The 18361-nt window shown below is 37.9% G+C and overlaps 1 protein-coding gene across 1 annotated transcript; it reads left to right on the top strand.

The window, feature by feature from the left end:
* The first annotated feature begins 17094 nt into the window (after nucleotides 1-17094).
* On the top strand, nucleotides 17095-17598 carry LOC109172945 (uncharacterized mitochondrial protein AtMg00810-like). Its single transcript, XM_019322195.1, has one exon. It carries the CDS (start codon nucleotides 17095-17097, stop codon nucleotides 17596-17598), a length of 504 nt encoding a protein of 167 aa, XP_019177740.1.
* Nucleotides 17599-18361: the final 763 nt, after the last annotated feature.

Below are 18361 nucleotides of genomic sequence, written 5' to 3'. Positions count from 1 at the left end.
AGTTCCGCGACATATGTGTCTACACGCACAGGACCTGCCGACGGTTCACTCTCAGGCCACGGTATTTTTTGTCGAATTGTTTTTGGAATTCCATGTTAACATTTTCGTTTTACAGATGTGTCACTCAATTTTGTCCATGGTTTGAAATTATTACTGTCTACGCACATGCGTAATCTACATTTACGCACAGGCCTTCTTTTTCCTTTTTTTTTTTTTTAATGGTGCCATTGCACAAATAGTAACCACATCTCCATTTATTCATCAATTAACTACCGCAATATGGTGTTTAACTTTTTTTCTCAATAACATTTTATCTATTTCAGACTCTATAAATGTTAATGGGTATTTGGATACAGTAGGTCTACACATGCGTCCGTACGCACACGCCTGGCGGCCGTTCATGCACAGGCCACGTTATTTTTTGTCTTTTTATTCCAGAAAGTACGTGCAGTAGGTATCGCAGTTATATTGGATGGAAATGTTTATTAATTCTTTATTCAATAATACCATATAAAAAAAAAACAAACAAACAAAAATAGCACGCACAAGCCGTAACGCGCTAATGCAAATACCTGTGCTCATAAAAGCCATCCCAATTTTGCGCTAGTTGATTGTTTGTGCATCCCAACCCCTTCGTCTTCAAAATTGAGATGTCTGACGCCATATTTATCTCCAGGGCCGTGCGAATAAAATCACAAAACCAAATTGCTGTAATAATATCCCTCATTTAATGCTTAACATCCCAATATAAATGTATCCATAATTAGCCAAACAAGTACAATTACTATTCAGTCCCTTTCTGAATAATGAATCTTTAGTTTATTTTAAGATGTCTCATGATCTCAACCATTGATGGGTAATCAATCTATGGATATCAGGAGATCTCACGGGCTCATCTAATTAGGGGGGTGCACCGGATTCGAAGCCTATATATATATATATATATATATATATATATATATATATATATATATATATATAGAAGAAAGTTCAAATGCGGCGGGGTCTTTCCTTGCAGCGGTGCGGCGGAATTTCAGAATACACCAAAAGTGTTAACAACATGCACCAACAGTGTAAAGGAAACACACCACAATGAAATGCAAAAAAACACCAAAAAATACACAACAGACCCAGAAAAATACATTATATAACTCACCACCCCCAATGATATATTTTCGAACACTGTATGATGTTTTTAATCACACCTAATGGTGTGTTTTTGGTGATGCGTACCTAATTTGTGTGTGTTTTTGTTGGGTATTTTCCTAACGTTGATGGTGTGTGTGTGTGTATAGTTGTTATTGTGTTATAGAAATGTTAAATAATACATTGTAGATTTTTTTTTTTGTTTATTTTAGTTTAGATAATTGTGTGTTATTGTGTATGTACATAAAAAAATGTGTATTCTGTATAATTAATTTAGATTAATTAGTTTTAGATAATATTTTAAATTTTAAATTATTTAGTTAAATCTCGAACTATATATATTGTTGTTATGTTATTGTGATAAAGAGAAAATTTCAGTTTTAGTCATATGACTATAGGGGCTTTGTTAATTTCAGCACCTGACTTTTAAAAGTGTCAATTTAGTACCTTGACTATGCAATTTTTATCAATTTTGGTCACTCCAGTCAAATTGCTGGCCAAATTTCGCCGAAAAATTTTGACAGTTAAAATAAAGAGGGTATTTTAGTCATTTCACATCTCTTCCTTTTTCTCCGACGAATTCATCTTTTCCAGCGAATCCGTCGCAGCAACACACCTTTCAGTTTGACTCATGCATCTTTTTGATTGGCAATCCGTGTCATCTTCGGCCCCTTCCTTTTTATTATCATGATAATGATGGCGAAAATGAACACTGTTGCGCTTTTGATCAGGGAAAAAGAGTTCCGGTAAAGCTCTATAAAGGAGGAAAATATGTCTCCTTGACGTCGAATCTTGATTGTGGTACTAGCATTTGTCAATGGGCGAGAAAGCAAAACAACGAATGAAAGAGAGTGTATGCTCTCTTCTTTATCCACAGGCTTCGTGTACTGTGTTTTGAGCAAGATTTTTTTTTCTTTTTTCTTTTCTGTATTTAAGTTTGTTATGGGCTGAGTTTTGGGCAGAAAATGCGTATGAATCAGGGGGAAGGTGAGGCGCAAGGTGCGGCGCAAGTTTTGGATCTGGAAACTGCGTTCAAAGATGAGATTTTGGGCGGCGGTGGTGGAGTGGTTGCCACCGGGAAGAAGCTTAGTCTGGGGAAAATGATTGAAGAGATGTGGAATGACTAAAATACCCTCATTATTTTAACTGTTAAAATTTTTTGGCAAAATTTGGCCGACAATTTGACCTGAGTGACCAAAATTGATAAAAATTGCATAGTCAAGGTACTAAATTGACACTTTTGAAAGTCAGGTGCTGAAATTAACAAAGGCCCTATAGTCATATGACCAAAATTGAAAATTTCTCTTGTGATTAAAATGTTGAACAATACATTTTAGAATTTTTTAGTTAAAGTTTGAATTTGAGTCTTTAAGTTATAACTCAAGTAAACTAACTCATTTATCATATTTAAATGTTGTGTGACAATATATAGGAGATATGGATCGGAGTTGGATGTATAAAAAACGCAATACACTTGAATATGTTCATGGGGTTCAAGACTTTATAAAAATTTTTGAGGAATATGCAAGTCAAATTGGTGAAAATTATATAATGTGCCCTTGTTATGATTGTAGAAATTTAAAAAAGTTTTGTAGTTCTGAACAAATTAAGAGTCATTTGATACGTCGTGGTTTTAAACCAGGATATGACCGGTGGATATGGCATGGTGAAACTTTACCTACTAGTGAAAGTGCAAATCAAAGAAAATGTAGAAAAAATATAGAGAAAGATCAAAGTAACGAAGATAATGTTGGAAATGATGGAGACAATGACCGGCTAGATAAATTGATGCGTGATATGCAAGGGGATTTGAATGAAATGCCTCAAGAGTTTGAAAGTTTTTTTGAGAGTTCTGGAAAACCTTTGTTTTCTGGATGTAGTAAATTTACTAAGTTATCAGTAGTGCTTAAATTGTATAACGTAAAAGCAAAAAATAGGTGGAGTGATAAGAGTTTCACGGAGTCATTAGAGCTTTTAAAGGGCATGCTTCCTAATGAGAATGAACTTCCTTGTTAAACTTATGAGGCAAAGAAAATGTTATGTCCGTTGAGTATGGAGATGGAAAGGATCCATGCATGTCCAAACGGTTGTATTTTGTATTGGAAACAATACAAAGACTTGCATGTGTGTCCGAAGTGTGGAGCATTATTACGTTATAAACGGAAAGGGCTCGATGATGCATGTGAGTAGAAGAAAGGTCCTCTAGCTAAGTTGTTGTGGTATATACCGGCGATTCCAAGATTCAAACGTTTGTTTGCAAATGCAAAGGATACGAAGAATTTGCAATGGCATCCATGTAAGTAATACAAATACTTTAAATATATATATATATATATATATATATATATATATATATATATATATATATATATATATATATATTATTGACGAAAATGCTAGCTAACATGTAAATTTTAAATCTTGTTCGTGTTGAAATAGGTCGGGAAGTGTGAAGAGATATGTCAAGGCTCATTCCAATCAAAAAGAAAAAATGATATATTTGACAGTAGCTCTTGGCACCAATGAGTACGGTGGGTATGTGATAGGTGTTGGAGTGCACGCCAAAATCCGGGATGTGTTTGGTAAACCGGATATGCATAAGTCGTGGAAATTAGCTGGGGTTGGTTCAGTTAGTGATCTTGAGGAGATGATGGAGAAGAAGGTTTATGAGAAAGTGGCTGAAAAGATTAGAAAATGGAAGAGATGCACAAGCAAGTCCAAAGGTTGGCACACCAATTCGGAGTCGTTGTCATTCTATTGATCCATTAAACAACCTTCATGTAATATTGAATATCATTAATATTTTGTTCAATTTGAATATCTTTAATATTTTGTTCAATTTGAATATCTTCTACTTGTTATTAAGCCTTTTAATTTTTGATTCATAGGAAAATCCAAAACAAACAAAAATGATGAATTTTGAAAGTGGTGATCAATCTGCTTTAGAATTACGACCGCTTCTTGTTGATGATGATACACTGCAGCAATTGGGAGATGAATCCAAAAAATTGGTCAGACATCTTAAAAACTTGCCTTCCAATTTAGATTACATTGACGTGGACCTAGAGGAGGCAACCATCATTCAGATGTGTAGTTCATTCACGTGTTGTTTCAAGATAATAAAAGACATGTTCACGATGCAATGGCTTGATGTGACCATAATACAAATATTTATAATGTAAGTATTTTTATAATGTTTTTATATTTAAAAACTTTTCTTTATTCTTTCATTTTTATTAATTATCTATCTATGTTGTAGATGTCTTGATCGGATGTGCAACAAAATTGGAGTGACTACAATTAGATTTCTCTGCCCAAGGACTATTTCTAGGGACCGTGTAGTTCAGAATTCTGATAGGGTCACACAATATCTTGTGGGTGTCCTGGATCAAATGAGGGATCGAAAATTCATTTTAGTTCCATACCATCAAGAGTAAGAAAACTAAATTTATATTTTTAATTATTTATATAACTTAATTGAATTATTTGTGAATAATGTTTAACATATTTATTTAAATGCCGTAGAAATCATTGGATGCTTCTAGTGATTTGTGTTCAATCAAGAAAAGTCTATGTATTAGACCCTCGTGCATGTAAGCGCGAGTTGGAGATTAAGCCCACATTAAATGTGTAAGTACTATATATATATATATATATATATATATATATATATATATATATATATATATATATATATATATATATATATATATATATATATATATATATTGAGAATTATTATCCATTATTGTTTATAAATTATTTATGAATGTATATTATAGGGCCTTTTGATCGGTTGTAAATTTAGGAGGGAGAAGACCTAAAATCAACGTTGCTTGGAGTGAAATTGAGGTATATACCAAAATAAGAGTATTAATATTTTTTACAATTTTATTAGTAATGTTTTTATTGTTTAACTTAATAATATATATACATAAAAACTCATATTTTGTAGTCTCCTCAACAACCGGATGGTGTGGAGTGCGGGTATTATGTGATGAGATACATGTATGAAATATGCACTCTATATTGTGATTTTGAAGATTTAGACACGGTATGTCAAATTTATTAAAACTAAATAGTTTTAAATTGTACTTTATTAATGTGAAAATTAATTATTTGATTATTTTAAATTTTTGTAGGCATTTCATCGAAAGCCTTACTCACAAGAGCAAGTTGATGAGATTTGTGAGGTTTGGTCTAAATATTTTAGTGAAGAATGCATATAAATTTTGGTAGGCCGGTAGACGTGTTGATTTGGATATTACATGTATGTTGAACTCTTATTTAGTTAATTTTAATAATGTGTTGGTACTTAGCTAGTTTATTACATGTATGTGTTGATAACTTTGAAGTGTTGAGAACTTTGAAGCTAAGTGTTGTGAATGTATGCATTAAAAGTGCTAAAGTGTTGAAGTTTAGTTTACAGATACGTGTTGAAAACTTTGAAGTGTTGATGTATGTTGTGAATTGAATATATTGAAGTTTAGTGGTAAAGTGTTGGTAATAATGTATTGAAGTTTAATGCTAAATTGTTGGTAATAATGTATTGAACTTTAATTAACATATATGTTGTGAATGTATTAAAGTTTAGTTGAAAGCTTTGAAGTGGTTGTGGCTGTGGCTGTGGCTGCATGTACAAGATTTGAATAGTATTTTTTGTATAGGATAAAAAGTGAAATTTTAATCATATGACCTCTGTGGCCGATCGGGGTGGAGGTAACGACAACATCGAGCCGATCGGTTCCCTTAGCTCGGGGAGGGCGGCTCGTGATGAAATTTTTGGATTTATTACGATTTTCTTTATCGTACACCCCTCAGGCCATTTTGTTTGGATTATGTATGTCCTCTGGTATATTTGGCTTGCTCAGATTATGTACGCTGTCGGGCTCTTTTTACTTGGACAATGTGTGTCGCCCCCCCAAGGTTCTTTAATCGCACCACATATGCAATCATTATTGTGTGGACCATGCTCCACACAAGTTGTGTGGACCATATTTTGTATACTATAAAATAATGTACATTCAGTACAAAAATAATGTACATTATATTCAAGGTATTTACATTATTTTTGTACTGATGTGTACATTACATTGTATAATGTACATTCAGTACAAAAATAATGTATATTCAGTATATTAAAAATCTACTTTTTGTTATGGTTCATATAACATTGTGTGGATCATGGTGCATACAATAATTTGCCCCACACATAGGGGTGACCGCGGTTCCGGTTCCGCAAATGGACAAACCGGAACCGGAACCTTATAGTAAGGTTCCGGTTGGAACTGCCGGTTCTAACTGGATTTATTTTAAAAATAAATAAATAAAATAAGCTATAATTTTTAAATTTTTCCGGTTTGGAACCGGAACCGCTGGTTCCGGTTCCTTTTCGCCTCGAACCTTAACCGGAACCAATACGGTTAGGAACCGGAACCGGAACCGTACAAACGGTTCGGTTCCAGTTCCGGTTCAACAGTGCACGATTCGGTTAGAATTGTCCGGTTCGAACCGAACCGTGGTCATGCCTACCCACACATGCCCTCGGGCTCTTTTAGTTGAACTATGTATGCTACCTGGGCCCTTTTGCTCAAACCACATATGTCACCTGGTCTTTTTGTAATTGAGCTAAGTTCGCCAACTAGGACCTTCCACTCGAACCATGTACATCGTCCGTTTTTTATTTTTAATTGAACTAAGTATGCCCCTAGGCCCTTTTGCTAGAACTATGTACTCCGCTCATGTCCTAGCGCTCAAACCACATACATTGTCCATATATTTTTTAATTGAACGAAACACGTCGTCTAGGCACTTTTGCTTGAAATTTATATCCATCCATAATAAAAATTCTTGATTTGAATGGTAGAAGCTCTTCCTTTTAAATCGTGAGTGAATGCACGAAGTAAGGATCCTCCAACCAAAACCCAAACAAGGTAAGACAATTAGCACTTGAGCACTTAAAGGTAAAGAAAAAGAAAATAAAAACTTATTCTCCTAAAAATTTCCTAACAACGAACGAATGCTAGTTAGACAAGCAATCACGTAAAACAACCAAATTGCTAATCTCCAGCAACGATGTCATTTTTTTTTAAAATTGTAGCAAGGATATAATGTGAGTGTACAAGTGTACAATGTCGTTCTCAGGTGATTGGGAGTTATGGCACGTAATATGCAATAACAAGTAACTAGGCACTAGCCTTAAGAAATTAACAAGCTAAACAACCATAAATAAGATAGAAAAATACATATAAACAAGAGATAATCATGAAATAAAGGAAATAGGACTAAGGTAGGTACTCAGTACAATCTAATAGATGCAAACAAACCTATAATTAAGATTAGTGGAGAAGACATAATCGAGGAACTGAGGGGATGCACATAAGAATTCTAGTCTAAAAACCACTCTCGTGATCATCTAAACAGGAATTAGAACCAGGAATTGCCATAATCTCGCGACATATCAATTTCAAGTCTTTCAAGCACAACAAGCATCTAAATCGCCATATTTCGTCTAATTTCATAGTGGGGAATATGGATTATGCCTTGGAATCTTGACACAACTTTTATTGAGGCCAAGAATCCTCCAAAACATGGTAAGAATGTGGTCAATCAAACATTATATTAACAATAATCTAGCACAATTCCTTCATAATCTCAAAGAACCCTAAGTTAGACATTTCTAACTTTTATGCAATAATCACAAATGAAAAATGAAATATCTAAATAGATAATACAACTCTAACCCAAACCGTTAAACTAATTATATACTCATACATATTAAGCATAAACAATACAAAAGGATAAGTAATAAACATAAATATTGAAAAGGAAAGAGATAAAAGAAAGGAGAACTTATCTATTGAAAATGGATATGAAATCCTTGAAATCCAAGTGTAAATGCTTCAATACAAGCTTCTAAAATGTTTAGGAACCTAAATTTAAGCCTAATATAACCTAAAAATCTGGAAAAAATGAAGAAAATCAACTAGTGTTCGAATACGGTCAAAATTGAGTAGAAATGACAAAAAATGACGTTAAGTGGTGAACATGGGCCTGCCAAACTGGCGTGTAGGCGCCCATGTAGCCTCATGTGTATTCTAGTATAATGAATTGCTTGCTATTTTTGACCATTTTAACGTTAAAATTAGGCTTGATGGTTTGCACGAAAGTTGTAGCCCTTTGAGTTTTCTTTCCAACGGAGCAAGAATCACTTGATTTGAACATTCCTATGCTGAGATATGGTTGAAATACTAAGCAATGGTCATGTTGTGTGAGAACTTCAACTCTTTGATATTTTGCTCCACTTTTGCCTTTGTTTTCCCATGTGATCAAAGCCATTTAAAATACCACTCTTTGGCTCCCTTGGAAGTATTTTATCTATGTTCCTAGCTTCACCTTAGCTCTCAATGACTCCAAGTACATCTAGAATGCCCCCCCAAAGAACACACTTGTCTTCAACTCAACAATTTAAGAACCTAAATATATAAACAAAGGAATTCTGACAGTTTTTGCATAACGCCAAAGTATTTATCACTCAAAATAAGTCTATATATGGGATAAAAACTTAGACATTAATTTACCACCTCAAGCTCTAAGTGTTTTTTTTTTTTTTTTTTTTTTTTTTTTTTTTTTTTTTTGGAAGTAGAGGCTTGGTGCCATATTAGCATTCTTGGTCAAGGTTCGGGGTCGCCAAGAATATGCTATTCCATCCCATGGTGAGTGGGGGCGAGCCCCATTCCACCCTAAGGAATATTTAGCATTTTCTTGGCCAAGGTCTGGGCTCGGTACAAAATAGACTCTTCCTTTTTGTGGTGAGTGGGCAGAGCCACATACCACACCTAAGGAATGTTTAGCTTTTTCTTATCCAAAGTTTGGGCTCGGCCCAGAATAGGCTCTTCAGGTCGGTGGTGAGCAAGGTCATGCCTCATACCACCCCTAGGGAAAGTTTAGATTTTTCTTGGTCAAGGTTCGAGCTCAGCTAAGAATGTACTCTTTCGTTTGGTGGTAAGAGGGGCTAGGCCTCATACCACCCCTAGGGAAATTGTTGCGATCACAGGAAGCAACAATTTACCGTTGGATTATTTTATAATTAAATTAATTAGGATAACTATTTTAGATTTAGTTTGTTATGTTTATTTTATTATTTGTATTTATCTTAAGATTAATTTTGTATTTATCTATTTGTAGTTTGTTGGAATTTTAGTTATTTTAGGGTTTATAGTCCTAAATTACTAAAACTCTACAACTATAAATAGGGAGAAAAATTATGAATAAAATAGACTGATACGGATCCCTCGGGGACGAATTCGAGATTCAATACTCTAAAGAATTCGAAATTGGCCCGATCTTTTCCTCACAAAACAGCAACAACAAGAACTAAGGTTTGGGGTGTAGGAGATGATATTTGGCTAATGTAGGGGCTGGATAAGGGATTATTTTTGGTGTTTTTAATAAGGATATTTCAGCCACACCTTGGTCTTAGGTGATAAGGAATAGACGGCACCACAAAATTGGTATTATCTTGATAAGCCTAAAAGAACACCTCTCAAATCACATGAGAGACAACAAAGAATGCTTTAGCATTTCTTTCATTCATTTAACTTCATAATATATCTTCCTACAAGTTCCTACAATAGGCTGTTTATAAGCTAGCTACAAATCTGAAAATACATGAAAAGAATGAGGTGTGGAGGACATGGTTACCCCACTTCCTTATATTTAGCCAAAAAAGAGGATTAACACTAACTATTAGGCTATAAACATTTACCAAACAAATCTTGATGAATTTTCAGCCACTAGAAAATGTGCTCTATTTTGTCTCCATGACATGGAATCAACTTGTTATATCTTCCCCTCTTGGCAGCCACGAATTTTGACCACTTCAAAGGGTATTTCCATTTGCTTTTAGGCCAACATGTTATTCCAATTCAGCATGGTAAATTCTTTTGGCATTTATTTGTTGTTGGTGTTTTATTGGCAGTGTTTAAGGCCTCCAAATGCAATTGTAAGCAATTTATCAAGAACATGCCTTAATTCCTAACAATTAGGGAAAAAAGTTATGAATAAAATAAATTAGTGATGAATTTTTGAGAATGAAAACTGAGATGGTTTTCTAGAACTCGATCGGGATGAGATCGGTGATGAGTGATTCATGGCATTCCTGACTTATCAAGTGGAGTCAAGTGTGAAACCCCACTTGTGGCGTCAAATCATTCTCATATCGCTCTATAACCGGGCGTGGGGCGAGAATCAATTCAAAAACCACAAAAACAACCCTTACCCAACCTAAATTAAACCTTCAAGTTAGATTTCACCTAGCCTAATAAACTTTTCTAAAATATTATTTTTAATTGAAATGTGAAAAGAAGACCGGGCCAACCAGATTCGTATCATTTGGTATCAGAGCACACGGTTGTCTCATCAAAAAGACTCATGAAGCTTCGACGATGCTTGGAACATGGATTCGAGAACGAATCACTCTAAAGAGGGAGGGAATGTTGCGACCACAGGAAGCAACAATTTACCGTTGGACTATTTTATAATTAGTTTTATTATTTAATTAGAATAATTAAATTAATTAGGATAACTATTTTAGATTGAGTTTGTTATGTTTATTTTATTATTTTTATTTATCTTACGATTAATTTTGTATTTATCTATTTGTAGTTTGTTGGAATTTTAGTTATTTCGGGGATTATAGTCCTAAATTATTAAAACTCTACAACTATAAATAGGGAGACAAGTTATGAATAAAATAGATTTGTGATGAATTTTTGAGAATGAAAACTGAGATGGTTTTCTAGAACTCGGATGAGTGATTCATGGCATTCCTGACTTATCAAGTGTGAAACCCCGCTTGTGGCGTCAAATCATTCTCATATCGCTCTATAACCGGGCGTGGGGCGAGAATCAATTCAAAACCCACAAAAACAACCCTTACCCCCTCCCTCACCCACCCCTGGAAGGATCACAAAATTTGACACCTACAAGAATTTTGTCCAATGAAAAGAAATTTTATTACAATGAAAAAAGATGGACTCAGGAATTGGCTTAGCTTGGGACTGGGCCTCATTTTCCTGCAATGCCTTCTTTGCTATTGTGTGATTTGGAGATCTCATTTTCCAATATGCATACTCGCCTTTAGGTAGCAGCTCCAACATATCTTCTGGTTCACCCGGGCCACGTCGACTCCATTTTTGGTAAAGAACTTCATACATAAGTTCTCCATTGGGATTATGCCCCTGATGTCTTCCAATGTAGGTTGCCCCGGGATGATGTTATGGGCATAACTACTCTTAACAACCACAAACTCCATGTACATTTTCTTGGTGTGTGGCGGGGCACCAACTCCACGGTTAATACAATAGCCCCCTTTGTTTTGATGGAATCCCTTGTGAAGCAAAACAACAAGGTTTTTACCTTTCCAAGCTATTTCCACGATAAGCTGAGTTGGACGAAAGTGTTGTAGTACATGATGTTGGCAGATCTGTCCTGTCCATGAGCACCTCGTGTACGATGACATCATTTATCTCCATCTTGACCACCAACGCATCCCTAGTAGTGGCTCGTCGATGAAGTTATCGTTTGTAAAGGTGATAGGTTCCCCTTATATGATTTCCCCTACATAGAACCTCCTGACCCATTTCTTTCTCTCTGTCGGAGTGTCTCCTCCTTCCGATCCATCGAAGATGATATGAGTTGCTTGTTTCTTGTGGTGGTGGGCCTAATCCAATTCCGTTTCTTCCTCCTCCATCAACTAACCAATCTCTATCTTCTTAGTGCTAGAGGTAGATAAACCAGAACCATCCCCCTTCTTCCACACCTTGCTCGAGAAATGTGCTTGTCCTAGGGGTCTCACGAATTGACCCAAGTATCCATGTTGAATGGGCTCTTCAATTTCTATTTCAGTAGCATACACTCGTTGGTGTCATGCCTAGGCTAACTGTGGAATTGACAATACATTTTCGAGTATACTTTGGAGGAGGTTTTCAAGCAGTCACATGGGTACTGTACGATTCCCATATTCTCTGCGTGGTCAAAGATAGTACCCCATGGGTTACGTAAAAAAAAGGTCTGGTAGCGAGGGGGGGTTAGCTTAGTCCCTTGGTTCACTCCTTCTAGGGTGGCCATGGTCCTTACTGGATTGATGCTAACGTGGTGATCAAATTGCCCTTCGGAGCAATTTCCCTTATTAATATATCACTTAATCAATGCCAATTAGTAGATTAGAATGATTTGATCACAATCGTGAATTGTCTAATTTCAATGGCCCATATTAGACCACATTTCTCACCTGAGACATAGTTCTAGTGGAGATGGATCCCCCCACCACCACCACACACACACACACATTTCTCACCTGAGACATAGTTCTAGTGGAGATGGATCCCCCCACCACCACCACACACACACACATTATATATATATATATATATATATATATATATATATATATATATATATATATATATATATATATATATATAGGCAGCCCCAGGTGCGGTTGTGCGGTTAAATATGAGCCAATGATCTTGCTTAAATCAACGTCCAAGATTACCAAAAAAAAAAATGCGGTAGCAATTTGGTAATTTTTGCATCTAGGTAAATTTAAGGTGCTTGGGTTTGGGTTTAATGTGCGTGAGCTTTGTGCTTAATGTGCGTGTAGTTTGTGCTTAAGGTGCGTGTGGTTTGTGCTTAAGGTGTGTGGGGGTTGTGCTTAAGGTGCGTGTGGTTAGTGCTTAATGTGAGTAGTTGTGTGAAACTTAATGTGTGTGAGTTTTGTACTTAAGGTGCGTGAGGTTTGCGCTTAAGGTGCGTGCGTTGTGTGCTTAATGTCCGTGACCATATAATTAATAAACACTTTATTCCTTATTAGTATGTATTGCATTTTTCAATATAATTACTAAATTTTCATATTGACCCACTCGTCTCACGGACAAAGATTCGTGAGACGGTTTCACACGGGTTTTTGTCCACTATATATTATTATAATACTTTTGTAATTATTATTGTATTTTAGAAATAGATTTGGTATTTTGTTTTTAAACACTCATGATATATTCTTTACACGGTAGTATTTATTCTAAACTTTTTCAATCTTTTCACCCTAAAGAATCAATGACCTCACCATCGGGGTTCGATCTTCTGAGCACCCATTCAGAATAGATTGCTTTTAGATAAAAGGGAAATCAACAAAACTAAAAGCAACTATATAAAATGAGATCTCCTCATGCACACACAATCCACACTAAGGAGGGCAAATTATACCATGGACCATGGTCTATCTTGCATTGTAGACCCTAGTCCAAAAAATAACATTCAAATTCTGTATCTATAGTTGACACATTCTATACCTGCAATTGATAGTTTCATATTATGTGTCAGCAATTATCAAGTTAGATTCTGTATCTATAGTTGACACATTCTGTACCTACAGTTGATAGTTTCTGTATCTGTAGCTATCATATTATGTGTTTATTAGGCAGTTAGTTTCTCCTGCATGTTAGCCATATTCCTTAGGTTATTTCCTAATAATGTGCTAGACTATGTGTATATAAGCACTGTGTATGTTCTTCAGTAAATACAATAAAAATTTTATGCAAGTTTATTTCCTCAATCTGGTATCCGTCTAGCTTCTCTGATCCTATGGCCAACAATCAGAACAACCCCTCCCCACCCGCCGTTACTGACTCACCGACGACTTCCTCTCAATATGCTTCATCAAGCTCACCATTATGTGTCCATAAAGTTGACCGCCACAAACTATTTGTTTTGGAGAGCGCAACTGGTTCCTTTTCTACGTGGCTAAAACCTGTATGGTTTGTTGCTGCGTCCACCTCCGATGCGCCTCCGGCAGCCAATCCTTTTCATGCTCAATGGATTTAGCAGGATCAATCCATCCTGAGCATGTTGATCTCTTCCCCTGCTGAGGAGACTCTCTACCTTGCGATTGGTCATACTACCTCGCGTTCGGTATGGGTGGCGTAAGAAACTGGGCTCGGGCCTTCTTCGCAAGCAAGGTCACTGAGCCTCCTGTCACAGCTTCATAATCTCCGCCAGGGTGATTTCACTCTATCTGAATACTTTGGTCACGCACAAGTTCTCATTGAACAGCTTACACAGGCCGTCCGTCCGATTCGTTTTGACGAGCGAAATCTACATGTGTTTAGAGATCTGCGACCAAATTACCGTGCTCTTGTCGCTTCACTGACCACGAAGACCGATCCCTTAATAATACCGGAGGTCGCCGATCTTCTTTTTACTCACCATTACTTATTTCCAGACGAGGCAGTGTCTTCGATGCCCCTCACGCCGATTGCTCTAGTGGCTCAGTAGCCACCGGCGTACCGCCCTCCTAATGGCGCTCAAGGTCAGGGACGGAATCACAGAGGGCAGCGGGCAGAGGGCAACAGGGTCGTGGAGGAGTCAGGTGTCAAATTTGTGACATTGCCGGCCACACGACATTAACATGCTACAACACTATGTGGATGTTTCCGGTCAGCGTACATCGTCGCAGCCGGCAAATTGTGTTCCCGCGCCCCATGCTAATGTCGCATATCACTAGCCACAGGACGATTTCAACACCGCACCATTTTCCAATGTTTGGCTCCAGACACGGGGACCAACGCCCATGCTACGCCGAATGCCTCAGTCTTACATGACACCGAGCCTTATACGGGCAACGAAAGTGTGAGAGTCGGGGATGGCTCAAGTTTGTCTATCCTTCATACAGGTTCCGTGTCAATTTCTACCCCGTTTCAGTCGCTATTACTTACTAAAATACTATACATTCCTAGATTACAAGCTAACTTATTGTTTGTGCATAAGTTTACACAAGGCAATAACGTTTATTTCGAATTTCATTCGTCTCATTTTCTTGTGAATGATTGTGTCAACAACCAAACACTTCTTAAAGGTCCCAACATAGGAGGGATGTATTCGCTCAGTACCCCCAGCTCTGGTTGCCCTACTATATGATAAATCATCCCCGCAAGTCTGGCATAAACGCCTCGGTCACCCACACTCCGGGTTCTCAGTCAGGTTTTGTCTAGGTGTCCAGTCAGTGGTTCGTTGCGTTCAATTAATAATATATGTACTTCGTGTCAAATGGGCAAGTCTGCGCGCTTCCCATTGTCACAAATAAATCATTCTAGCCAATATGTCCTTGATTTAATTTATACCAACATCTGGGGACCTTCCTCGGTCACCTCTGTTGACGGCTTTAAATATTTCGTCCTATTTGTTGACGATTACTCGAGGTAAATTTGGTATTATCCAATGAAAAACAAAACAGATATTTATTCCATTTTTACTCAGTTTCGTGCATTTGTTGAAAATTATTTCTCCACTTCTATTAAAAGCGTTCAGTCAGACCTGGGCGGTGAATATAAAAAATTACATTCTGTATCCACTACCGCAGGCATTTTACACAGACAGTCATGCCCGCACACATATAAACAAAATGGCCTAGTTGAACGAAGGCATCGCCATGTTGTGGAAACGGGCTTGACTTTGTTAGCTCATAGTCATGCTCCAAAAAAATATTAGTCTTTTGCCTTCGAGGCGGCAGTTTATCTAATCAATCGAATGCCGACCGCAATCTTACAAAATAACAGTCCATATTCCCGTCTTTTTCATAAGTTACCAAATTACAAAATGTTACGTGTATTTGGGTGAGAGTGTTTCTCATATCTAAGGCCTTATAACAACCATAAGATGGATTATAGGTCGGTTTCTTGTGTATTCTTGGGTTACCCCGAATCTTTTAGTGGTTACAGGTGCTTGGACAGCGCTACTGGAAGAATATACATCGCCAGGCATGTCAAATTCAACGAGGATGTTTTCCTGTTTCAAGATGCTGGTGATTTTTCCGTAAGCTATTCCGCCGGTGCTAACGCATTACTTTGGGCGAGCGCCCAAATCCATCAACTCGCCATCTCCGGTGCTCCCGCCCACCGCCAGTGGCGCCTCAATGACCACCGATTATGCCAATGGGGAGTGGTGGTACAACCATGCACCCCATGCAATCTTCGTCAACTGCTGGAAATGAGTCCTCCTCGTTTCAGCCGTCCACCTCTTCGACCGCAACAACGAGAACACCGAGGAAATGCTCCCCAGTACGGACCCATGGCATGCATTACGCATGACTACTCATCAGCAACGACGCCCACCTCGTGCCTTGGTCGCTTCCGTCGACGACGATGAGCCAACGTGCCATTCTCAGGTCGTGAAGTGTCCGCAATGGCGAAATGCTATGGACGCTGAGTTCATTGCCCTCCTGCAAAACAATACTTGGTCATTAGTTCCATTTGTGTATACAATGAATGTAATAGGTAGCAAATGGGTATATTGTATTAAGCGAAAGTCCGATGGCTCCATCGACGGCACAAAGCCCGTCTGGTTGCCAAAGGGTTCAACCAGATTCCAGGCATTGACTACCTTGAGACATATAGCCCTATGGTTAAACCGGCTACAATCCGTCTCTTATTAGCCTATGCCGTCTCTAACAAGTGGAGCATGAGGCAATTGGATGTCCATAATGCGTTCCTAAATGGACACATTTCGGAAGACATCTACATGCGGCAACCCCCGGGCTATGTCAATCCTGCCTACCCCAACCATGTCTACAAGCTTCAGCGATCGTTATATGGCCTCAAACAGGCCCCTCGCGCTTGGTTCACGAGACTTTAGAATTTTTTGGTTCAAATTGGGTTTCATCCGTAAAAAATGGACGTCTCCCTGTTTATTTACAATTCTGGGCAGGTCGGCGTCTATATTCTCGTGTATTTCGATGACATACTTATACTGGGAATGATGCCACACAGGTGGAGTCTATGCTGACTCAACTTGTTCAACGTTCAAAATCTGTGATCTAGGAAAGCCCCGCTTCTTTCTCGGCGTTAAGCTGTCTACACCGCCGATGTCGTTGTTTTAACTCAACAGCGTTACATGACTGAACTACACCGCAAAGCAGGAATGGACTCCTGCAAACTGCTTGCCACGCCGATGACGTCTACAACGGCAAACACTTCTGAAGACTCACCGCCTTTGGATAATCCCACGGGTTATCGTCAACTGGTTGGCTCGCTTATGACTCGTCCAGACTTGTCATTTGCTGTCAACCAGCTGTGCCAATTCATGTATAACCCGACGCAAAACAATTGGGCTACATTTAAACGTGTATTGCGATTTGTCAAGGGCACTCTTCACCCAGGCCTTCGCCTAACAACTTCGTCATCACCAGTTGTCCCTGCCTTCTCCGGCTCCAATTGGGTCGATTGCTCTTTTGACCGTAAGTTTACTGCTGGCTATGCAGTGTTTTTTGGTCCCAATCTGATCTCATGGTCCTCTAGGAAGCAACAAACTCTGGCCCGTTCCTCAACCGAAGCTGAGTATAAAGCACTTGTTCGATGTTTCTGTAGAGGTCGTATGGGTTCAATCTCTTCTCCTTGACCTTGGCTTACATTGTACCACCACGCCGGTCCTCTGGTGCGACAACCTTGGGACAACCTATCTCTGTTCGAACCCAGTGTTTCATGCAAGGACTAAGCATGTCGAAGTCGATTACCACTTCGCCCGTGACAAGGTCTACACTGGGTCCCTTAAAGTTAGCTTTGTGACCATGCGAGATATCTTCACCAAATCTCTATCTGCCTCTCGGTTCGATGACCTTCATTTCAAGCTTGGCGTTGTTCCATGTCCACCGTCCGCTTGAGGGGGGTGTATTAGGCAATTAGTTTCTCCTGCATGGCTGCATGTTGGCCCTATTCCTTAGGTTATTTGCTAATAATGTGCTAGCCTATGTGTATATAAGCATTGTGTATGTTCTTCAGTAAATACAATAAACATTTTATGCAAGTTTATTTCCTCAATCGTATCAGCAATTACCAAGTTATTTGTTTACATGTACAGAAACTGTTAACTGTAGCCTATAGGTATATAATATGTTAACTGAAGGTACATAATTTTTGTATCAGGATTCACAATGCAATATGAACCATGGTCTATGGTATAACTGTAGCACCCCTAATTTTTAAAACATTTAGAGCTTACGAAACAAAGACGAATCTAACATTAATTCCCAAACAGAGCATAAGCTAAGCATAAGAGTCGGGATGCTATGCCAAATCTAAGGTGGAGAACTTAGATGCACAGGCTAAATTAACTAAACAAAGCATAAATCCATAAATCCATAATCGAGTACAAACCAGGGCAC

Source organism: Ipomoea nil, unplaced genomic scaffold (assembly GCF_001879475.1).
Source record: "Ipomoea nil cultivar Tokyo-kokei standard unplaced genomic scaffold, Asagao_1.1 scaffold0457, whole genome shotgun sequence".
NCBI lineage: Eukaryota > Viridiplantae > Streptophyta > Magnoliopsida > Solanales > Convolvulaceae > Ipomoea > Ipomoea nil.
Note: the sequence above shows the minus strand (reverse complement) of the source record. Positions and strands in the feature narration are given on the sequence as shown.

What these genes read in the sequence shown, in the direction of transcription:
- LOC109172945 (XM_019322195.1), top strand. Translation starts at nt 17,095, where the DNA reads ATGACTGAACTACACCGCAAAGCAGGAATGGACTCCTGCAAACTGCTT.